The sequence below is a fragment of the Marmota monax genome, unplaced genomic scaffold, assembly GCF_021218885.2.
Source record: "Marmota monax isolate L192 unplaced genomic scaffold, Marmota_monax_Labrador192_F-V1.1 WCK01_AAM20220418_F8-fsc00122, whole genome shotgun sequence".
Classification (NCBI taxonomy): Eukaryota; Metazoa; Chordata; class Mammalia; order Rodentia; family Sciuridae; genus Marmota; species Marmota monax.
The window spans coordinates 7,913,457-7,939,211 of NW_026695223.1; the positions used below are offsets into that span (position 1 = coordinate 7,913,457).

At 36.7% G+C, this 25,755-nt stretch overlaps 1 protein-coding gene across 7 annotated transcripts in view; it reads right to left on the minus strand.

The window, feature by feature from the left end:
• Tpk1 (thiamin pyrophosphokinase 1) overlaps positions 1 to 25,755 on the minus strand; it is a 351,972-nt gene that overhangs the window by 145,316 nt on the left and 180,901 nt on the right. For all 7 annotated transcript variants that reach the window (XM_058575780.1, XM_058575775.1, XM_046434098.2 and 4 more), the window contains exon 6: positions 14,208 to 14,303. In XM_058575780.1, coding sequence (XP_058431763.1) covers positions 14,208 to 14,303 — 96 coding nt within the window. The remainder of the gene's footprint in view (positions 1 to 14,207; positions 14,304 to 25,755) is intronic.

The following is a 25,755-nucleotide window of genomic DNA, read 5'->3' on the forward strand; positions in this document are numbered from 1 at the left end:
AAGTCCAGGTAGGAAAAGGTGTGGCTTGGGGCTTATAGCTACTGGAAGGCCATGGAGTCTGTAAGAGGTGGGGCCTCCTGGGACTTCTTGGTCATGAGGAGCATACCCTTGAAGGTGACTCTCTGAGACCCCAGTCTCTTTCTATCTCTTGTGTTTCCCAGCCATGAGGAAATGGATTTGCTCTGCCTCATGCTCCCACCATTATATACTACTCTCACTCACTGAGAGCAACAGACCCAACCAATTATGGAATAAAACCTCCCAAACTGTGAGTCAAAATCAACCTTTTCTCTTTATTATAAGTTGATTATCGCAGGTATTTGTAATAGTGGTCAAAAGCTGCAGAACTCCACCCTCATGACCTAATCACTTCCCCATTTCCTAAACCCTTCACACTGGGGATCAAGATTTTCAACATACAAATTTTGTAGGGGACACAACCATTTAGTCCATGGCACATGCTATAAAAAAGAAATTTTTTTGAATAGCCTACTTTAAAGAAAAGTTTTTTGAATAGTGGTGGTGGTGGTGGGCTCACATTTCTATCTGAAAGGTGAGAAATAGATCCCAGGGCCTGTTTGCATTTGGAAAACTATAGAGAAGGTGAAAAGGCTCTATGATGAAATTTCCATCAGCTGCAAACTACAGTCTCCTGGTGAGAGTTGCAGTATGAAAGCGCAGGCAGCTGAAACCCTCATCCCCACTCTAGTACTGATGGCCCTGACCTGTTGGAGAGCTCAGCTGACTAGGAGGAAGAAGCCGTGCTGGCAGCCATTCTGTCACACTGGCTTGGGAGGCAGCTGTGAATGAGGCCAGAAGAGACTGGCCCATCCCAATGAGGCTGTGTGTAGACCCTCCCTGCCAATCCATACTCTGATTGTGAAGGATAGAAATGTCAAGATTGCACTGACAAAGTGTGCATGCACGACCACTACTTTCTCTCCTGTGACCTATGTTAAACATCATCAAACTGAGGGTTTTACCTTTATCCTCAAGTACTAAGAATAGACATTGGCCTCTTGTAGATATATCTCCAGGACTCAGCCGAGTAACCCCCTCCATGAGGGGGGGGGAGACTTTGGATGCTCTAGACTGGGAAGGGTCCATTTCTAATGAGCTTCTCATCATTATATCACACTTCTTCTATAGCACCTGTGACAACCTATCAGCATAATATGAACACCAGGGCATTCCCAAAGGACAGCAAAATCCTAGCATCAAAACCTGGGTCTCATTCAGATTGCATTTCTCAATCAACAACACTTAGCAGAGTGGTTGGCACATATAAAACAGATGTTTGTTAAATGAACAGTTAGTTTAGAAGCCTCAATTCTAGGGGGAAGAAAAAAAAAACTCATCATCAAGTTTACACCTTAAGGCTAATGTCTAAGGACCTCATTTCTTTCTCAGAGTTCTAGTGGAGAAAATGATCCAAGTGTAAGTGTAATTTTTCAAAGAACATTGTAATTGGTTCTTTCATTAGTATCTTAGAATCCCCACCTTTCAATTCAGCTTGAAAACAACTATTACACTGTTTTCTAAATTAAACTGTGATAATCTGTTTCAAATTCTTCAATGGATTCCCATCACCTTATAGATCAAAATTCAAATTCCTTATTCAGAGAGTAAAGACTTTTCCTGTGTTAGCCCCTGACCACTGAACCCATCGACTGCTGTGCCCATTCTTCCTCCCTGCAACTCTTTCTGCATGTGCAGTTCAGACCGAGCCTTGCTTTTCTTTTTGACTTTCCGGTGGCCTTGACGCATCTGTCAAGGCACTTGAGTTTCAGGTACACTGGTCCTGACAGCATATAGGATAATGACTTTGTCAACTCCCAGAAAATGAAATGCTCTTTCCATTTTTCCTGGACCATGCTTTGAATCTTTTAGTTAAATGTGTCAAGGCTGGTTGCAGTAATAATGCATTCTTTCCCCACAAAGGTGTCTTGAGTACTAATATTTCCTTGATTAACCAGACTATAGGTTCTCTAGCCACAGAAATGAGATCCCTGGAGATGGGACATTTTTCCATATAAACAAAAACAACAGTGTACTGTCTATAAAAATATAGAAATTCATTATTTTTCTTTCCCCATGTAAATGCACCAAGGAATAGCAGGAGCAAATTTGCATGTATTTACATTTCTCTGTATCAGGAAGTGAGTGGCAAGGAGAGTTGAATAGAATAAGTAAAACACACCCTCATGAGTTTTTTTTTTTTAACATGATTATGTTCAGCTCATCTCTGCTGAAAATTAAATTATTTGAGGAGAAAAGTGAGGAATATATTTATGAGTGAGTACAATTACATAATATCTGGGTCTGTATAAATAAATAGAATGGATATTATAAAACCTATAGAGGTAATTACCCTTCCAAACCTCACACTGTCAGGATATGAAGATACTTCCAGGGAAAAGGAATTCCCAGGTATTCTTTTAAGTTACTGAGCTTGTGAGAAATGGAAAGATAAACTACTTGTGATTTGGAATATCATAATACCTAGCATCTTGAAAATGAAAGGTATTTTTGTGGAAAATTAAATAATGATTTATATCATATTCAGAAACAATTAGATACTTGGAAGTAGATGTTGAAAGGATATTTCAATTTGTATTATATAAATGTTGCTCATAGAAGCTAAATTATTGCTTGTTAGACAAAAAGAGTAAAAGAGGAGAGAAAAAATTAAAATGCATGCTTAAACTCTTACTCTAAAAGTAGCAGGTATATTTCACTGTGGCTAAAAATTTCCCAACATACATGCTGCTTTACTGAAGTTGAGTCTCTTAATGGATATTAACAGTCTTTATTTCCCTTTTGGTGGATAATGGGTCATGAGGTCCCAGGAAATGGAGTCCCATGTCCTCTTTCTTCAGTCCTTCCCACCACTTGGAATGTTGGACAAATGGCAGATAATTGTCCAAACCATTTTGGAAACAGACTGACTTCAGTAGAGATGCTTTTGTCTCAGAAGATTCGTATTTCTGCACCGATGCTCGGTTTTTAATAGCAATTATCCTCTCTTGCTTCATGATGATTCATTTTCACCCAACAATTCTTTTTTGCTTTACTTCACCCATAAAATAACTCTCAGTTGCATATTATTGTCTAAAATGATACATGAAATGCTTGGTTTCCATGTCTGGATGAAATAATTTGACTATTTGTAGTATTTTTTGGTGTATTATTTCCTCTAAGCTTACTGGTATAAAACTCTCCTCACTTTTTATTGTCCAGTTTATACTAGGTAGCTTTCAGACTTGCTACAGTGCAATCATTAGGTTTTGCAATCTGGTGCAATATAAATAGTTTATGTTAATTATCCCCTTTCCACCTTCTGGGAGAACAGAGAGCATTTTGATTGCAAATTTTGTACTTGGTCATTAACACTTTGGTTTCTAGATTTGCAGTGGACCATTTTATAATGCCAAATGAAAATGTTAAAAGTGCTACTTTGGTAGCATTTATTACTTCTTGCAATTCAGTAAGTTTGTGTCAGCTGAAACATGTATACAAAAGAGCTGATCACCTTATCACCCTACAGTTTACCTTCAAGTTAATCACAATGCTAGCTGCGATTTGGCTAAATGTGTTCCATATCTATGAGCATTACAGTCTCTCTATAATCTGGGATAAAATACCTCTCTGAAATAATTTATTTAAAGGAATGCTTTTTAAAACAAAATTTGTTCTAATTAGTTATACATGGCAGTAGAATGCACTCTGACACATCATACATAAATGAAGTATGATTTCTCATTCTTCTAGTTGTACATGATGTAGAATCACACCAGTCATATAGTCATATATGTACACAGGGTAATAATGCCTGATTCTTCCTTCCTCCAGGCCACCTCCCCTCCCTTCACTCTCTTCTAACTAATCCATCTCACTCCAGTCAGAATAGCAATTACCAAGAATACAAGCAGCAATAAATGTTGGTGAGGATGTGGGGACACATTGCTGGTGGGACTGCAAACTGGCTCAACCATTATGGAAAGTGGTATAGAAATTCCTCAAGAAACTTGGAATGGAACCACCATTTACCAAGCTAAGCCACTCCTTGGTTTATACCCAAAGGACTTAAAATCAGCATACTGTAGTAATATAGCCACATCAATGTTTATAGCAGCTCAACTTACAATTGCTAAACTATGGAAACAATCTAGGTGTCCTTCAGCAGATGAATGGATAAAGGAAATGTAATAGAAATTGATGAGGCTAGAGAATATCATGCTAAGCTGAATACGCCAATCCCCCAAAACCAAAGGCTGAATGTTTTCTCTGATATGCAGATGCTAATTCACAATAATGAGAGGGGCAGGGCTAGGAAAGAATAGAGTTGCTATAGATATGATTTTAAAAAGTGTCAATTTATAGGCATCTAAAATATCTAGTAGAAATAGATAACAGAATTACAATGTAATCAGTAAAATTTGAATTTACATATTTCTATTTCCTAATGTTTCAAATTATGAAATGATTTTTCATGATCTCCTGTTCATATTGGGAATCATATATATTCACACATCTGCTTGGAAGACAAGGTACATAGTAGGTCCAGGAGAGAGGCTGGTGTTATTTTATTTCTATTCCATACATCTGGATTTCAATATGCCACCTGTTGCCATCGGATAGTGTGTTGCCCACAGATGCTGAGGAGAACAGCTACTGGAGAAGGAGAGGGTCATAGAAGCAGAAAAACAAACAAACAAACAAACAAAACAAAACAAAAAAAACATTTTCTACTTCCAGGTCCTAAAAGTGAAGGCTGTAAAGTAGGAATTATAGGATTCCATATCCTTCTCTGACTTAAACCGCATGTTCTGGGACACTGAGGTTCAGCACCTTTCATAAAGAAGAATGTATTTAGATACAGATTTCTCCTGATCACCTAATTAATCACCACTAAAATGTATATTGACCTGATAAGACTATCTCTGTTGGGAAATCACATCATTTCAGTGTTTTTGTTTTTGTTTTTTTCCAGTCATGACTTAAGTAAAAGCAAATCATTTCTTTAAAATAGAGATGCTGTCATTACGGTGGAAAATCATCACATGTCCTGCTAAGGGAAACTCAGGATAACAAGTTGAAATTTTATAATCTAATAAACAGTTTCAGGATGTTCTGTTATGTGTGCATTATTTTTACAGAAATCCTCAATATATATTTTCTTTCTCCATCTGCAGTTTCTGCATCTTTGCAATGCTGTATTTCAAAGTAAAATTCTCCTTTTCACATAAGGTCAGGGTGTGTTCTGCCAAAGAGCCCCTCAGCAACCAAATCTGTAACTCTCTGAATTAATAGGAAATTTTGTCTGGCAAGTTAGTCATCAAGCTGAGATCCCTGGTAAGCAGATAAACTTAACCCTTGTCCTGGGGTCTATAAAAGCCTGCCTTTCCTCTGCAGGGATGGATTAGGTTGCCATAGCCTCTAAGGTAGTAAGCTTTTTTATATCCGTAGGAACATCTCCTGAGACACTTCAAAGCACTGGGTTTATCTATTTTCTCTTGTTGCACAGCACTATAAAAAAGATTGCTGGTCTCTAAGAAGAAAGAGAAACAGAGATGTGAATTCCTCTTTTGAAGCCTTCTCCAAAATGATCTAGGAAACAATCTGCTAGCACTCAATGCCCAGAAATCTTTTTCTTCTCCTCACTTTCTTGTCTGATACTTAGCTTGCGCAGCATTTGTTTCAAAACATGAATGCATAAGTAGTTATTTTAGCCCTTGACAAACAGAAGAATGTTAGCTATGTGTTCAAAAGCAAGGAGTGGTATACCTACACATTTTAATGTTTAACTGAATTGCGTGTGTATGTGCATGGTGCCTGTGTATCATGTTATTTTCTAGAATTTCATAAACATTCCCTATTTAGGTTTGTAATTCCTTTGAGGTAGACAGGCACAAGCAAAAAAGGCAGTGAAACCTGTCATAAAAGTCTTATGATGCTTCAGTTATAGAGCTGATGTTGGAATTATACAGTACTGCTTTCATTATTTCTTCATGAGAGTTAGCAAGATTTATTACTGTCAAGTTCACAATGGCTTATGGGACAATCTCTACATATTCTCATTTTTTAGCTCTTGACTTTTGCAAGCAACTTAGAAATTGAAAAAAAAGGAAAACAGATCCAAGAAGTTATAACATACAAATTAAAGAAATAAAAGAAGGTATCTTAACTCTAAAATTTTTAATTAAAAATAATGCACACCCTTTCAAAGTTACATATGATCAAATAATCATAAATGATAATATACTATTGGACATTTAATCATATATTGTGTTCACCAGCTTTTTGTCACTGTTACAAAAATACCTGAGAAGAACAATTTAGCGGACAAAAAAGGTGATTTTGGGATCACAGTTTCAGGATTCATTCCATGGTCTGCCGATTCCATCACTCTGAGCCTGAGGTGAGGGAGAATATTATGGTGGAAGGGTGTGGTGTAGAAAAGCTGCTCAGTTGACAGCAGACAGGAATCAGAGAGAGCTCTACTTGTCAGAAACAAAATACATTTCTCTAAGAGCATGCCCCCAATGATCTACTTCCCCCAGTCATGCCCTTACCTGCCTTCAGTTACCAACCAGTGATCAATTCAAATGGATTAATCCACTAATTAGGTTAAAGCCTTCATAATATAATCATGTACCTGTGAACATCCTGCATTGTCTAACAGGAGCTTTGGGGGGCACACAGGCATATGCTGAGTACTTAAATACATTCATATCTTTCTACCATCATGTAGCTAGAAAGAGTGCCAGGCCTATCCCAAGTGCTTGAACATCTAACGTCTAACTACAATTCTTTGGAGATTGATCTATTAGAAAAGTTTAAGGTGGGATCATTACTTTTAATAACTATGTTCATTATCACAAATGGTAAAGATGAGAAAGATGCTGGAGTATCTACTCACGTGTTGCAGGACAAGTGACATGACATCATGAATGCTTCCAAGAAGAATCCCAGAGAGTTCTATAAGTCAACTGAGGTTTGTCACAATGTCCTCTGGATTTGTACTGATGTTACCAGAAATTCATTTATTCATTGAAAAAATATATATTGAATAAGAACAATGGGAACTAAGAAAAGTTTTAAAGCAGATGCACATTTAAGATGTTCCATACAAATTTTAGTAAGAGGACGGAATGAAGGTAGCAAAGAGAAGTTAACAAACAAGGCAGGTAAAAACTGATGAATGTCTGAGCTAATGTAGTAGCAAAAAGACTGCAAAGAACAAAGTCTGCCAAGAGAGGGAGTTCTGGGGGTTGGTAGGGTAAAACATAAGGTTACTCTTCGCTTCTGGCCAGGTAGATGGACAGTAGTGCCACTGAGTAAGGTGGGAAAAACAGAAAAAGAAAATAAAAGATCTCTGTGAGAAAAAATGATGAGTTCTGTCTTAAATACTGAAATGAAGTCCCTCTGGCCTTCTGGTTAGTAGGTGAAATACAGCTTTGGAGTTTAGGGTTAGAGGTATTAATGAGTGAGTGAATGGCACACAAGTGGTAACAGGAGCTGAGGAAAACAAGGTAAAGAGAAGTGGGTCAATAAGCAAGGGCTGTGGAGAAGATACAGGTGGTGAGGAGGCAGGAAGGGGTTTCACAGGCCTGGGAGAGAACGCAGGAAAAACAGAGTGTGTCCTTCCAGAGCCCATTCTGATAAAAATACAGGCAGGGACAGACCTTGATTGAATCCCACCACAATTTGAAATCCATCCCTTGGAAAAAACAGGAAGATCGGGAGGACCTGTCTGTCTCTACAGGTTAAACACTGATCAAGTCTCTAGCCAAGACTTTCGTGAAGATCTAGTGTTTACGTGAAATAGTTGTGTACATGTGTGGAGAGACTCACAACTTCTTGAGGGCATCCTTTTAAAGGTGAGAGAATCCACAAAATGTGTTGCTGATTTCCCTGTTAAGGAGCATTTGTCTAATCTATTTTACTGTGAGTCATGGTTCAGAACAACTAGACTTGCTCTATGGTGAATCTTTTTTACTCTGGAATAAGTTTAGATTTGCTAAAAAGTTGTACAGATAGTATGGAGCACATAACATTCACCCAGTCCCCAGTGTTAATATCTTCATGTACTGGGGTAACTTGGTCACAACTAGTATTGATGTTGGTCACCACTAATAACTGAACGCTAGAATTTATTCACATATTACTAGTTTTCTACTAATGTCCATTTTCCATCTCAGGATACAGGTCAGGGCATCCAACCGCATTTAGCTGGTGTGTCTTCTTCATCTCCCCTGGTCTGAAACAATTTCTCAATTTTTCATTTTTCAGACCTTGAAAATACCGGTCAGGTGTTAATATCCTAAATTCAGTGTTCCATGAAACTTTAAGATTAAACTACAATTATGGGTTTTAGAAGGAAGTCTACAAGCATCCTTCTTATCCTATATTCATGCAGAAGGACATATGCCATCCAATGAATTATCACCAATAATGCTAACTTTATTTATTTATTTATTTAGGGTACCGGGGATTGAACTCAGGGACACTTGACCACTGAGCCACATCCCCAGCCTTATTATGTATTTTATTTAGAGACAGGGTGTCACTGAGTTGCTTAGTACCTTGCTTTTGCTTTGAACTCACAATCATCCTGCCTCAACCTACCAAGCTGCTGTGATTACAGGTGTGTGCCACTGGGCCTGGCATAATGTTAACTTTGATCACTTGATTATAATGGTATCTTCTGGGTTTCTCTACAGTCATATTAGTATTTTTCCCATTTCAGCATACGTTACAACACACACACACACAGACACACACACACACACACACACACACACACTGTTTACATCTTGTTTCCAATATGGCCAAATACATTAGTTCACAGAACAGGTAGTGAAGGTGGATACACCAGTGTGCCCTGGAAATTAACTCAGGGCATGGTCATCCTTCCTCCTGCAACCCTATAAGCCAGATCTCCAATCAGATAAAAGTTAGTCCTAAATTTGATTTTCAATTGAGTAAGTAGGATATTTAGAATAAACATAAAATAAGTCATTAGACCATTATGAAGAAAAATGTTCACCTACATCCAATACTGATGGCTAATGGATATACCAGGTTGAAAACTCATAGTATTTGCTGATGTATAAAGATAATGCAACTATCTCAGAAATGCCATGTAAGAATTAAGTGAAAAGACAATTAATGATTTCTTTAAAAAGTCCTCACAGTCAACAATTGAGAACTCCAATTCAGATATAATTAAATAGCATAGAAACTATCCTAAAGTTTATAAATCACATTTCAGCATTTACTCAGAGTACTCAAAGAATAAAAATGAATTTACTCATATATAAACCCATATTCTTTATATAGTATTTATCTATAGTCATTAATATTTATGTGTGTATACATAAAATTTAGCCACTTAATCTCATTCATAGTACCTGTTCAGTATCCTACATCATTTGATTAAAAAACTGCTTAAAAAGCAATATGGTATAAGGAGTATAAAATGTACTGAAGTTCTGTCAAATAAAACTGGTATAGGTTTATGTCTCTAAAACATGTAGATAGAAATTAATGGCAAATTTTGTCAATGATGTCTACGTTTGAAATGTCAGCAATTGAAATAACTGATTCTATTGCCACATAATACTAGTAAATATCTTAAAGGAACCTATCTTGTTATTCTGAGGACCTTATAATCTAAATTCATTACTGCTTCATCCTGAAGAACATACACTTACATTTTTAGATGGTTGGGGAAATAGCTTTTAATGTTTTCCACTGAATCCCATGGTTTGGATCTCCAGAGTGTATCATAGCTTTAGAATATGTGCTGTTTGAAGATTCAGTCATATCAGATGGTATTCTGATAATGTATTATTCATGACTCATTTACGGACAACCATGTGGCAACATGAAAGCAAAACATTACAAAGCCACATGTATCAGAGAACCCTTTTGCAGAAAAATAACAGTTGAGGGCAATTAAGTTTAAAATAGGTGAAAAAATAATTTTAGGAGAATTTTTCTTTACTCTCGTGTTCTAGATAGTAAACTCCTTTAGGATAAAAACAGAACCTAATCCAAATTCTATAAAGTTCTAATATGTAACACAGCATAGTTTCTCAGCATATTAAAGACTACTTAGCATTTCACTTATTTATATTATAATTAAAATTTTATTTCATAGTGTGATCTCTTAATCTTTGATTACACTTTGATTACAAATTCATATTTATAATTTAGTAAGCAGAAAACTAGAAATACATGATAATTTGATAGGTTTTATAAGGGTAAGAGAAGAAGTATAAAAATTATTTGCTACTGCTTAAAACTATGTACTTTAGGAAGAAACTTTTAAATTCTTCATCAAATCATGTTGAGATAGGAGCATGTATAGAGGGGGAACCTGTGTTATATTCTAATCTCGTTTTTCTCTTGCTATTTCATCAAAGCAAATGCAATATTGTACTTCTCAATTAAAGATGGAAGCTCCCAGAAAGTCATTTTGGATTTAATATACTACAGTCCCCCCGATTCACAGAGGTTACATTCCAGGATCCCCAGTGGATACCCTGAAACCACGGGTGGTACCAAACATTATATGTACAAAGTTTTATTTTCCTTAACACACTAAAGTTTAATTTGTAAATTAGGAATAGCAAGAAATTAACAATGACAGTCGATAATAAAATAGGATAATTATAACAATATACCAGAACAAAGTTTTATGAGTATGGTCTCCTTTCTCTCAAAATACCTCATCGTGCTGAACCATCATACTTTCTCCGCTTGTGATTCTGCACACTAACCTGATGCCCCTGTGTTGAGATGAAGTGAGGTGAAGGGGGGACACTGTGACAGCATCAGGCCACTGCACAAGGGTCACCTGAGCATAGCCTTGTGATGATATGTCTCTCGGGTAATGGGGAGAGCAACTGAGCGGCTAATGGGAGGGCAGCATGCCACACACATCTACTGAACAAAGGGATAACTCACGTTCTGGAAAGTACAGAGCAGGAATAGTGAGATTTTTAACATGCCACTCAAAATGGTGCAAAATTTAAAACTTATGAATTATTTATTTCTGGAATTTTCTGGGTAATTTTTGATTACAGTTAACCACAGGTAGCTGAAAATGTAGAAAATTAAGCTACAGATAAGAGGGACTGTTATAACTACTTTTTTCAGGCTATATGAGAGCTACCTTGAAAAATTTTAATTGTGGAGTAATACAGCTTTTGCTTAATCTAGCTGTGCTTTTTAAAAACAGCAAATAAATCCCTATATTCTCATCATAAATCTCTTCAAGTTATATGCCATCAGCTCATTGAAGTTGAAAAAGTTAAGAACATACTATCCCACAAAATGCCACTTGGGCATACTGAATATTTAAGTTAAAGACACTTAAAAAACAGTAGGTACAAAAGTCACTCTGCAGTTTCTTGAAAATAGGAGATGAAATTCTCATATACAAAAGGCAACATCCTTATGCCCAAGGCTGAGAAATCTAGACTGCAAGTGTTCTGTACTGAGCTGGTTAAAGTAATTCTTCTCTTTTAAGCTATCCTACATAATTCAGTTGCTTCTTCATGATTCAATACTTTTTGTCCAACCCTGTATACACTGAATTGACTCAAGTGCTTCTTGGGGCTTCATTTCTTTATAGTGGCTCTTGTGCAGTGTGCACTTTTTATTGTTTTCCTCCTGGTGATCTGTGTTATGTCAGCTTACTTCTCAGGCCTATCTTGGTTCCACAGAAGATGGAAGTGGAGAGTTGCCCCTCCTGCTGAGTGCTCCCTGTCCTCAAGGTGCCTGTGGCACTTCTTTAAACTCTCTTCTTCCCCTTGGCACCTAGCTCCTATTTGTTTATTGTGTCTCAGCTTCTCTAAAAAGTCCTTCTCCTAAATGTGTTCTGCTCTGCTCTCCTGTGTGCTCCCATAAAGCATCAAATATACAAAATATTCACAGAGCACCTCTTATGTGCAAAGTACCACCATTAAGTGTCAAACAAGCAGAGTTGACTCCAGCTTCAGGGGCTGTACAGTCCAGCTGGGAAGAAGACTTCAAGCAATTAGAAATGATTAAGGAAATGATCGTAAGTATTCACCATGTCCTAAAGGAGAAATAAGGGGAGATATGGAAATACGGAGTAGCAGCACCTAGCCAAGACTAATAGTTAAAGAAAATTAGGAAAACTGTGTCATATGTGGTCTACGCAAAGAGAAGGACAAACAGGATTCTAGGCAGAAGGGCAAACATGAATAAACACCTTGAGGTAGGTGAGAGGAGGGAATACATCACATTTTAGAAACAGGAAGAAAGGCTCTGCCCAATGCGAGTCCTGCAGCCGGTGTATTTACTCAGGACTCCCCAGTAGGCAGGCCCCATCTCCATCAAGGTTTTTTTGGCAGATCACACCCTCTTCCCCCACTCTGAGGCTCTCTCTGGACTTGGGTCTTATTGAGTTTGAGATGGGATTATTTCTTTTGAGCCTCAATGACTGAACAGTATATTATAGATACTACCAATTAACAACAAATGTGACTCACATAATTGCATTCCTAGCTTTGAATAATTTAAAAGCAGAAAGGCTAGGAAAATCGAAACACAGTAGTGAAGATTTACAATTTTTTTTCCTAAGAAACTCAAAATCAGCTGCATCTGGATAAACGTATAACTTTCCATTGGCTGTTTTCTGTTTGTATTAAACAAATATTTAATTGTAGCAATTTATTGCTGAAAATGGCACTGCGCATTTCATATATTCAGCAAAGGTAGAACGGAGACGAGAAATGTTTACTCGATTACTTTTGTTGAGTTTGCACATTAAACTACTTGCCAATTATGACAGTTAACAAGGATTTTCTTCAAAGGAAGAAAAAGATTTTACTACTTCAACTACTTCAACTTGGAAAATATATGCTAGAGTAAATCTCTGATACACTGTATTGCTAAGAAGGACATTTTGGTTAGAATTGCATAATGCCTATCGCATCCCTCCAAATGTGTATTAGCTATGAGGTTTGAATATGTGAGCCATGTGGATGCATCCCATTGCTCATACTATTCTAAGAAACTCAGAATACTCTCATCCTCCTCTGCCAAATAAAGGAGAGGCTTCATGGCTAGAGGATGGGAGTTGAGTTTAATGATGGTGAAAGTGATGCCATATCCCCCCCCACCCCCACCATGCCTTAATCCCCTAACTGTGCTGATGGTGGCATGTGGGGACAATGGGAGAACCAGTCTGAAGACAAAATTTACACAGCAGAGCTGAGATCTGACTGAGCTGTGCCTGAAGGCTGCCCTCTCTCACTTGATTACTGAGGAAAGGTCCACATGCATTTCCTGTTATTAGTACTATCAAAAGCATCCAACACGTAAGAATACCTTCCTGGCTGAAAATTGCATAATTGATCATGCATCTCAGCTTATCTTTTTGCCCTGGCCAAAGGCAAAAACAAAAGATAATTTGTCATCCAATATTTTAGGTATGATTTTATAGATTTTCATTAAGAAAAGACTTAAATACCCTTTGGTATCATTTCAACAGATACCAAAAAATATAACAAAATAAAAACTTGTAAATTAAGTAAGTAAAGTGATTAAACATTGAGATTATAGATGAAAATCACTGAACACCCTTAAAGAGTACCTGTAAAGCAGTAGATTCTTCTGTGGCTTAAAATATACATCTCTCTCTCTCTGTCTCTTTCTCTCTCTCACACGCACGCACGCACACACACACACACACACACACAGAAAGTTGGTATTTTATTTCTTTACATGTGAGTGTTCAGTTGACAGCCCATGGCCCAAATAAAGACCATATTTGTTTGTTTATTTGCAGTCAATATTTGAACAGATACATTATAAAATACTTGCTGCTTGATGTGGCAAAAATGAGCCAGAGATGAAGAATACCTAGTCACTTTAGGCCACCAATGAGTTCTCAGTTTTGATTACCTTAGACATGGTCCAGTTCACTCACTTTATACCTTGTCGCTGTAAGATGTTTAGATTTGTGACCTTTGAGTTTTGTTACTAAGGTTTGTATAGCTAAGTACAGCCTTATTTGATATACAGGGAGAAAAAAAAAACTGACAGAAATCTAAAAAGAACAGCACAAAAGTAATTAACTATTTCAGATAAGTAAAAGCCTTAAACAAGCCCTTTCATATCCTTGGTGATAAGAGCCTTAACTACCAAATTGGCGCATATCTTACCTGTAGGTCTTTTTCTTCTATCTTCTTTTTGAGCACTTTAAGGCACTTGGTAAAGTCAGTGAGGTCCTGATCTGGAGTTGAAATAAGCTCACACCCCTAATGAATTGAAGAAAGAGAAATGTAAGAATCAGTAAAGTCTTTAGCCTCATAAACAAGAGCCAGAGCTGTACCATGGGCATCAGCAGACATTATGTATGATTTCTCTGTAATCATAATCATTATCATCATCTTTTTATTTCCCAGGAATGGGGTTAATATACTACAACATTCCAATTACACTAATGTAGCATAACCTGTGCTCTTCTTGGAGAGAATGATTGTTCCAAGAAGGGTACAGGTCATATAACATAAATAGTCTTGAAAAACACTGATGTGATGACATTCAAGATTGAAAGAATGACTTTGTACAAGTATAATAAATTATATGCATAGTGAAATTACATGAAATTAAAATGAAAGCATTTCTAAGAAAGTCTTTAGGGAATCTCATAAGTTTACTTACATGGATGGAAGACAAATTTTGAAAAAAAAAAGTAATGATTAAATTTTACATTTTAAATAAAATTAAATTAGCTGTCCTGTTTACTTTCTTGATGGCCCAGTTTACCCCCGTGTGAAAAGCAGCACAAAGAGCTGTGCTGGCATAAATGCCTCTTGGATTCCCTTTCAAACATAATGAAGTGAATTTATAAGATTTTTGCCTTCTCTACAACAGACACCTTACCTGCTGAAAAGCACTAAAATATAGTTACAAATATAAAGCCATCAAGTGCCAGTTCATTGGCACTAGTCAACTTACATGGCCAAAGAAATCATTTTTGAAATGACACCTTCTTTCCCACTGTTGCACGGGGGCAAAGAGGTAAAACCAGAGCACTATGGGACATCTGACTTCTTAATTCAGAAGTAAAACAATTCCTGGACTCTGACAAACAGCTGAGTAAGGGAAAGTTAAATATAATCTAGTCTATAAAGTTGCCATTCAAAGAGTTCTCAAGGATACAAAACATTCGTACTGCCTCTTAAATTATTCTAAGGACCATTCTCGGTAGATTTAAAGGTTCTTCTGTTACCTCAAGGTCTCTTTAAATGCATCAAGCTCAACCTGTGCTTCACTCATTTATGACTGTCCTACAATGTAGTGACCAATGAAAAACTTAATTCCTCATCATTCAGAAATATATTACGCTCTAAAAGATGTATATGTCATCTTTACAAGATCATTGACATATACTTTCCTGACCCTAAGAGAACATTGCAATTCACTATAATTGCTTAGGCAAGGGTATAAAGAAGCGACTAATCACAGGCTAACATTTCTAGGAAAGATCTAAGCATATGCCACAGCATATAGGAATATTATCAGGGCTGAAGAGATTAGACTATCACCAAATCAGACATGGTCAAACTGAAAGTTCCCTGAGGGCAGAAACTTGGTTGCATTTGTTAGTGTTTCTACTTCCTGGCATTGTTCTGCTACATAGTAACTGTTCAATAAATCTTTAAATAACCTTTCTTAAATAATAGATATGTAGCCTATTAAATATAGTGAACGTACACCGGCAAGGGGCTAGGACAACACAGCATCTTATTATAAAATATAGCATTTATGACAATGAAAACCCATCTTTCTCTTTTAATGCTGATAGTAGAAACAATAAGAGGAAATAAAACTTAACAGGCAAATAGAAATAGCAACAGATGATTAATAGATCCCTGTCTGCCTCACAGTTGCCTTCACAGAATCATCAGAGAGCACTATGGGGAAAATGACACTTGAACAGAACCCAAGAAATTACCTAGCACCACAGCGATGCTACAGATTAAGAAAATAAAACAAGGGAAAACCATTGACTTGATGACAACTGGTCAACAAGGCAGCAATCAACAACAGTGAGGGGAGAGAAAATGGCCATCTTCACTCCCAGGAAGGGGGAACGAATTCTTACAAATGGATGTTTTGTGACATTTCTAGAATTGGTCCCATGAGGACGACACTTCCAAAAAAAAAAAAAAAAAAGCCACTAAAAACATGTAAACAAGAGTGGAATATCTTACTTTACCTCATTACTTGAAATGGACCCAGAGAAAAGCCCAGGTCAGGCCAAGGAGAAGAATAACTAATACTGAAAACTTCAGGACTCATCTACATCAAGAACATCTATACTCTAGCTGGGGCCTCGGACAGCCTTCCATAGCTTCTTGGGATTTTCACGAGTTTAAACGATTCTAACCTCAACAGAGATTGAGATTGAATTCACTGGAAGTGGAAAAAGTTCCAAAGGGTCTCAACGGGCAGCTTTCAACACTTAGGAGGCCTGCAAAACAAAATACGCCTCCCAGTGCAATCACAAACAGGCCTCTGGCCAAACAGAAATGTTTTCACTGCTTCCTGGGTCCTAAGGTAACCCATCAGATGTGACAGGAGAAACAGGAGGCTGCAGACGAGAAACACCAAGTTGCTGCAGAGAGAGAGACACGGAGAAACGCCATCAAGGACCAGGCAATGCCCACCTACGTGTCACACATTAATATTGATTTACAATTACTTATTAGATAGAATAAAACTAAACATCACTGTGGCATTGAGATTTTTCCAGTGAAAAATCTTGGTATTTAAAAAACTTGATATTAAAAAAAAAACAAAAAACTCTTTACATTCACCATTCAAATACCCAGAAAATACTGAAGTCAGGAGATCTGGTCACTAAGGAAAGTACCAGACTTTCTAATAAATAGTTTGTAATATTAGCTTCCTAATTAAAAAACACGGTTTATCTCAAAATATACAGAATTCTATAATATATATATATATATATATATAAAATTTTCCAAAAGCATAAAATATAAAACTCCAACCTTCTCATACCAAGGTTTGCGTGTAAACCTTTGCTTTAATCAGTACTTTGATTTTTTTTTTTTTTTTTTTTTTTTAGTTGCGTGAAACATTTTTTAGGACACAGAGAATTATTTTAGGAGCCACCAGGTGGCTCCAATTTCTTTCTATATGCATGCAGTTTTTGTCAATATACAAGTACAGTTTTAAATAACTCAAATCTAATAACACACTCCTTTGATGAGTACACCATTTTTCAAGATGGATTATTAATTTTAGTACTTCATTTTATTAATCTAGGTTCATAATGAATTAGTAAGATTTGGACTGATGTCAAAAAATTCAGCATATGTTAATATCAAGGTTATTCTGTTTTTGTTCTAACCTTTAAAAATATCTTAAAGTAAGGAACAACAATGCCATCCCCAACCCTCCACTCCCAATATGCTTTCAAAAACATACACACTTTAAAGGAAAAGCAGGAAGAACAGAGAAAGTTAAAATGACAACTTTAAAATTCTGTTCCAGTATGTTGAATTGACTATAGTCTGCTTTATCAGACCGCTCTTACCCCACAAATCTAAATCAGGAAAAGCCATATATAGTTATAAAGAAACTACCAGAGGTCCAACCAATATTTTTAAGGGCTTATTATTATGTTTGCTGCTTTATTGAATAATACTGTATACAGAAGAGGTAGGCATCCGCCAGTAGAAAAGGGAAGTGAATATCATAATACTACATGTAAAATACATAATACATATAAAATACAAATATATTTATATGTTCATCTGTAAAACAGACAGATGCAGGTTCCTTTTCTTCCTCTTCTCATACTGAGAAATTCTTAGCAAACACCCACATCCAGTAAGTGATTGAAAGAAGGTCAGTCTTCAATTCATCCCTGAATTGTTCCCTTTCTTTTGGCCAGCAGGGTAGGCATTTGAAATTCCATTTGGACTTTGGGATCCAGCTACATTCCTTAAAAACAGAGCTTTATTGGGAAACCCTGTACTTGGGAATAAGTACGCCACTATCAATACTGAAGCAGTCGGCACCTATCCTTGGGTCTGTTCAGTTAGACAGACTGCAAAGGGAGATAGCTCATCATGGCACCAGAAGGTGAAAGGCCACATTGAAAAATAACTTATAAAAAGTATCTCAGGTTTACTCATCATTTTATGATTCATACATATCTAAGGATATAATTAGTTTTCAAGCAAAAGAAATCACTTAGCTTATTTCAAAATATACAGACATCTTCCAAAAGCATAAAATATAAAACTCCAATCTTCTCATACCAAGGTTTGAGTGGAAACCTTTGCTTTAATCAGTATTTTGATTTTTTTTTAGTTGCATGAAACATTGTTTAGGACATGTTTTTTAATTAGGAAACTAATTATTGACCATTCACTATTATTTAGTCATGATGTATACATGAAAAGAGTATCAAAGACTCCCAGGGTTGGAAAAGCAATAAATGTCATCAAATCAACAAAAGTTTCAAGAAATTTGAAAAGATGCTCATGAAATTAATATGAAGGAATAAAGGATCAAGAAAAGCATAGGCAATTTGGCTCAAAGGAGGTGGCTGAACTCGCCTTTCTGGGTATTCAGGTTTAAAGAGCTGTTGTAACTAACAAAAATGGAATGGGCAAAATGAAACACTGGAAGATCAGCACCACAAGGGCAGAGAGGCATGCCGGCATCGAGGAAAGCTGTCTTCCAGGAACCACTCGGTGACTGGCACCCCATAAGCACACCATACACAGCTGTTGAACAAGTAGCTGAACAAGAAGACAGAAACAGACTCATACATATTGGAAACTTAATAGCAAAGTCTAAAACCATTCATAAGAAAATAAAGTAGAAAATGACCGGACCTAGATGTAGTACAGGTCATTTCTTAAATAAGATAGGAAAAAAATTAACAAAGCCTACTACTTTATATTAGGAACTTGTTCACCAAAAAGCAACACGAATAAAGCAAAAACAAGTAAATTTTACAATGAAAGAAGATACTTCCTACACACATAAGTAAAAGAGTGTTACTATCCAAAATATATAAAGAACTCCTAAGAATGTGTAATGAATAAATAATTGGTTGAAACATAAGCAGAGTATTTTAATAGGCAAATTATAGAAAGGTAAACCTGAAAAAGCCAATGACCATGAAAAGCTGTTGATTTTTTTACTCATAATCATAACAATGAAAATAAAAAATAAAATTGGCATACATGTCACACACCTCACTAATAACAAAATGGTGACATACTCAACCATTGTAACATTCTGTCAGTGAAAATGAATTTTAAAAACACCTGCATATATCATAGGTTCATGAGTTCTAGAATCATGCAGGCATTACAACTGCACACCATCCCATAGAGATTGGTTCCAGAACCTCTGAGGACACTAAATCCACAGGTGCTCAAGTCTCATATACACCATGGTTGGCGTTTGCATATAACCTATATGTATCCTCCTGTATACTTGAGATCTCCTCTATGTTTCTTCTAAAACATAATAAAGTGTCAATTCTATGTAAATAATTGTTATACTGTATTGTTTAGTGAATGATGACAAGAAAAGATTCCATACATATCTATATTGGCACATTATCTGAACTATTTTCAATCCATTGCTGCACCCTCAGATGCTGATATAGTTTGAATATGAGGTGTCTCCCAAAAGCTACTGTTTTAATACAGAAGGTGTATCTCTCTCTGTCTTTCTCTCTCTCACTTCCTCCGCCCTCCCCACCCTCCCAGGCTGTCAGCAGCTGAGTCGCTTTCCCCTCATGCCCTTCAGTCATGATGTTCTGTCTCACTTGGCCCCAAATCAGCTGTCAACATACCGAACCTCTGAAACCATGAACTAAAATAAACTCTTCCTTCGTCTAGTTGTTATTTTCTGGCATTTTAGCCACAAAAACAAAAAGCTGACTAACACAGATACAGAACCTGTGGATACAGCAGCCAGTTGTATACATATGCTAAAGTATGTTAATTATCTCTTCATACCATTTAGTAAATCTTGATCCATATAAGCAACACCTCTTCAATTGAGTATTAGCTACTTAAGTATCTGTTCTATTATTTCTTTACTTATGTACATTCTAAATATTGCATACTTTAAATCTAAAGAGTGTGGGCAGTGCCTCTTCATTTTATAGCACCAGCACCCAGAATAATAATAATACTCAGTAAGTATCCATTGAACATTTGGTGCCTGACCAAACTGATTCCCTTCTCTATCCTTCCTGCTAAGCTGGCACAAACCTACAGTGAAAGAAAATATATGACCAGCCCATATTATATTTAAATGATTCTGTTAAGACTATAAAATCCTCATACCAAGTTGAAGTATATCTCCCTTTATTGTCTTATAAACTGGCCTTTTGTACTCTCTTGGATCATATAGAAAAGGTCTTATGTTTCTTTTAAATAATACATACCATTTCATTCTCCTCATCCATTCCACTGATCCTGGTTGTTAAGTCATTTAGGATCCAGACCTCTATCAAGTAACATAAACTCTCCCTCTTGGCTTGCGGAGACAGATGTAATGAACATGTGCCTCCAGCTGCATCTGCATCTGGTCACTACACCAAGTGGGACAGGTGAGGGCAAAGCCATCAGCAGAGTGTCATCACTCCTGTCCAGGGCATCTAACTGTCTCTACATGAGCCCCCTTATCCACAGGGGATGCAGATCCCGGAGATGTCTGAAGCTACGGGAAATACAAATCCAACACATCATGTGCTTTCTTATACACACATAATGTAAAGGTTAATTCATACATAAGCAAAGTAAGAGGTCCACAGCACTAGCCCATAATAAAAAGACAATCATAAAACATACTAGAATAAAGTTATGTGAATGTGGTGTTTCTCTCCAAGTATCTTGTTGTGCTGTACTCACACTTGTGACAATGTGAGGTGACACAATGCCTGTGTGCTGAAATGGAGTGAGAGGACACATTCACTTGTCACTGTGACATGGCATGAGGCTACCTGAACACTGTAGTGAGCCACCTCCAGTGGATCTGAGACCCATGGATAGAGCAAGCAAGGACCTAACTGACCAGCAGGTGTCGCATGAAGCATGGATGTGTGGGACAAAGTGACAGTGCATGTCCTGGACAGGAAGGACTGAGGGGCTTCCATAGCACTGACTTCATGCACGATTAAAAACTTACTCATTTTAAATCAAATTGCTCACTTCTGGAGTTTTCTATTTATTTATTTATTTTTTTGCACTATAGCAGACATAACTGAAACCACGGCAAGTGAAACCACAGATAAGGGAACCATGGTACTCAACAAGGCACACTCAACAAAAAGTGAATGGAAAGAACAGATATCTTAAAAATAACACTCTGCAAAAGCAGGAGGTTTATTAAGAAAAGGTCATAAAACATTAAGTATTATAAATGGCTCCAAATATTAGAGTGTGATTTCTTCAGTAAGAAAATAATTCCTCAAGATGATTTATGTCAAAAATACAAAGAACTTACAAATACAATTATTTTCCTTCTTTTTTTATTCAAATACCATTGGTCCTAGTTTCATAAACAAAACACTTTTTCTCAAAAATGCTACATAGGAAATAATCAGATAGGGAAGCAAGCAAAGAGACTACTCACTGCTATGGAATGCTACAAGTAATGAAGTTTCAGGAAATAGATAAATCCTGCAACCAAAACTCTAGGGGTAGTGGAACTCCAAAAGAAATAACAACTTACAAAAATGCAACAGTAATTATTATAAATATTTCATGAGTGTTCTAGAGTAGATCATTCACACAAAATTATATAAAGACATGTATATATAAATATACATACATATGCACACATATAATATGCCAATATGCTATCAGGTATGAGGTATGAACTAAATATAAAACATTATAACCTCAAAGATACTATTCAGTAAGAACACATACTAGTTATTTGATAGTCTGATGAACTAATTGTAAGTAAATTAAGAAAAATATGAAAATTAAAACAAAGACTAAGAGTAGTTGGGAGTAAAGGGCATAGAGGCATATGTTTGTTGGTGACTAGAACAGATGTTCAAAGAAAGAAAAACACTAATAAGTGGCCAGGGTTTCTCCACTTCTACAGCCTCTATGATCACCAGCAGCAACAGCAGCATCATCACCACCACCACCACCACCCTCACTACCACCACCACCAGCACCACTATCACCACCACCACCACCAAATACCACCATCACTACCACCACTAGCAAACCATCATCAACACCACTACTCACCATAACTACTACTACCACTATCACCACCACCATTACTAAAACTACCACCATCATTACCACTACCACCATTAGCACCAACACCACCACTACTACCACCACCATCTCCACTATCATCACCACCACCAACAACATCTTTGTTTATAAATCCTAAAATAAATTCCAACTCTGCCTTGTGTTATATTAGCCCAACTTCTTATGATCCCTATGTGAAATACAGAGAGGACCCCATTCATGTCAAATGTCCTTGCTGACTTGAAACAAGACATATGTATAAAAGATCTGTAAAGAACTTCATGAGACTTCATGTTTTATATGTGGCACACCCAGACCAACCATTCCATCCTGTGAAAACATGGTTCACTGCCAACCAGGGGCAGGCCTGATCTTGGCCCTCCAGATTGTCCACATCCTACTCACATTTTTTGGTTTCTCCATAGGACACATTACTGTCTAGGTCCCTCCTTAGCAGAATGCATGCTCCACAGAAGCAGAGGCTAATCATCCACTTGTGTGCTGTTGTGTGAGCACATGGAATAGCACACAGTAGGCACCCAGCACACTTACTACCTACCAGGTGTTTCATTTCTCACATGTGATCAGTGCTGCATGCTGTATTGGGGTGAAAAATGCTGCTGAAGAAGGTAGTAGAAACATTTTGTTCTTTCCTAAAAGTATGTGTTTCATAGCAATGATTTTAGATTTTGACTTGAATAAGACTGAAAAGATGTTTTTCAGTCAATCTGGCATCCCAGTCTCTTGGTAGTGAAATCATCAATAAAACACTTTTCCCATTTCAAAAGAAAATTTTTAAAAAAGTTACTGAGTTTGACATTCTCAGAACAGACTAACCCTAACCAACAAAATAAAAAATTCCAAGTCTAAAATCAAATAGGTCATATTTGACTCGTATTCTTTGCTACTTTTCATTCCTTTGTACGCTAAAGCGACACAACTGGAATTAATTCTTTCCTTACCAATTGCAAATCTTCCTGACATCAATGCTAAAACCACACAATCAAAACCCATAGTCACAGCTGAAATGAAAACATGAAATGGACAATTAGTCATGGTAATATGAAGACATTGGCCTTTTTATTTCTTCCATTTTCTTTAAGTTCTTCATATGAACACTGCCAAAATAACTGCTTACCCAGCATCAGTTCCCCTTTGATTAGATATTAGCGACTGTTTTTTTTTTTTCTTTTTCCCTGTGAGCATTTATTTCCTCTTTCTCAGACATAAAATTTCACAAATAAAAGGTGCCAGGATGATCAGCAGAGTTCATCTCCCTATCCACCCACTGCAAATGGTTTAGAGAAAGCACACATCACAACTCAAGCCACAGAGCACAAGAATGGCTGCAGGTGCACGTGGAACATGGGAGGAGGGCCCTGTTCTTCAGCACAAGGTGTGTTGAGATGCAGCCACACAACGCAACAGGACAACCTAGAGGGTCATAGATGCACACGGTGGCCACTGATTGAGGATGACACTGCAGTTCAAAGAGTAAGAAATAATTGGAGCCTGGATATTGTGTCTGTTGCCCAATTGAGCATCACCACCTAAATCCACCTCTGTCCTTTTCAGTTATATATACAACGCAATAAATAACCTTTTTTGTTGTTGCTGTTGTTGAAGCCTACTGTTTTCTGTTACATGCAATATACCTCCTGCCTTTCCACAGATAGAGAAAATATTCATTTATGTTGTTTAAGAATAAGATACCTAGAAAATTACTTCTTCTTACATTTCAATGTTTTACCTGTACTTAAACATGAAAATTTGCATGAGGTGTATTATCATCTAGGTTTTATCTGTCACACACAGGTCAGTATCTAGGAATTGAAAACCTAGAATTTAAGGATCATATGCATTGGGAGATCAGGGGAAGATAAAACACTAGATAGAGAATACAGGCAGAATGGGAAAGCTTGGGTCCCTAAAGACATGATCAATTGGCCTCTTACTAGCAGAACATTCATCATCAGGTTGGGCAATGAATTTGTGCTAATCAAAAACAGTCATTATAATTGTGTTCTACCTTATTTTGACATTAAAGCCCAGAAAAGAGTTTATAAAGACATAATTTTACCATAAGGCATAGAATAATAACATTAATATTTGCACCCCAAAATACTAGGTCTTAACTGAAGATTGGGCAGAAACAATGAAAATTAAATAAAATGTGAATTAAATTTGTATGTTTTATATATACATATACATGCAGACTTTTTAAAAAAAATTCTGTTAAATATAAAGATGATATATCTCAGTAGTTTCATTATTCAATATACAGAGATGAATATAATTTGAAAGAAAATTATAATTATTTAAACATAGTCACTTGTTATATGAGGGAAACAAAAGTCATACGCTAATTACAGTATACTAAAATCAGAGATGCATGTTCAGAAAGTTATTGACTGATTTCATAGCTTCTTCTCCATACAGGAGTCACAGTAGAATAAAAATTTCAATGTTGAGAATCAGATCATATTAGAAAAGATGTAATAATAACAAATATAATAACAAATTGGAAAATGTAACAATGACAAATTAAATTTAAAAATAACAAATTGAGATGATTCACAATGATCACGAAAAATCATGAGTTCATATTAAAATGATACGTGCCCTCACTTCTAAGAAAACAAAATTGGAAACCAAATCTGTTAGGTGTAGAAAGATATAGAAAGCTCCAAGTAAGGTAAATTAATCTTTATCATCAACATGATAATACATCTGATTTGAGGAGCCTAAAGAGTAGAAAGAGGCAAGCTTAAACAGGAGTACTTTAAAGAGGAGATAATATACTCAGGGAACAAGTGATCCAAGAAGTGGTACAAATCAGACACATATGGAGGGGCAAAATTCTTGTCTGAGGCTAGCGTCCAGCTCCGTGACAGCATGTGTGTTTAGCCTGTGCAACTCTCTGGGTTAATCCTCAACACCAAAACAAAACAAAACCCTTATCTGGAAAATTCTTGCCGATTATTTAAGGAAAAGGGGATCTTATGGCAAGAGGAGAAGACACAGGAAAGTGATTCTGCATCCTCAGTAGCTAGGATGGAAGCAGCATATCATGCACTCAACACGGGTTTAATGGGTAGCAGGACACTGCTTCTCTGCGAGGTGGGTAAAAACAGGGATTTCACTAAAACTCAATATTGGAAAGTCAGAGTGCCTTATTGACTTAGAAACTTTAGGTACATTAAACAAGGAAAAGGGGCAAAATTAGACCTAAGATTCTTGTGGAAGCAGTGGCATAAACACACAAGGACTGATAGGTTGAAAAATACTATGGATAGTCTTAGTGTGGAAAATCCTGAAATCGGAAGGGGAGCATGCCCTAGGCAAATCCAGAGACTGACTGGCACAATAAACCTGTACAGGAAAGACACCCGTGTTTCACAGTTGTCACCATTGTTGTGAC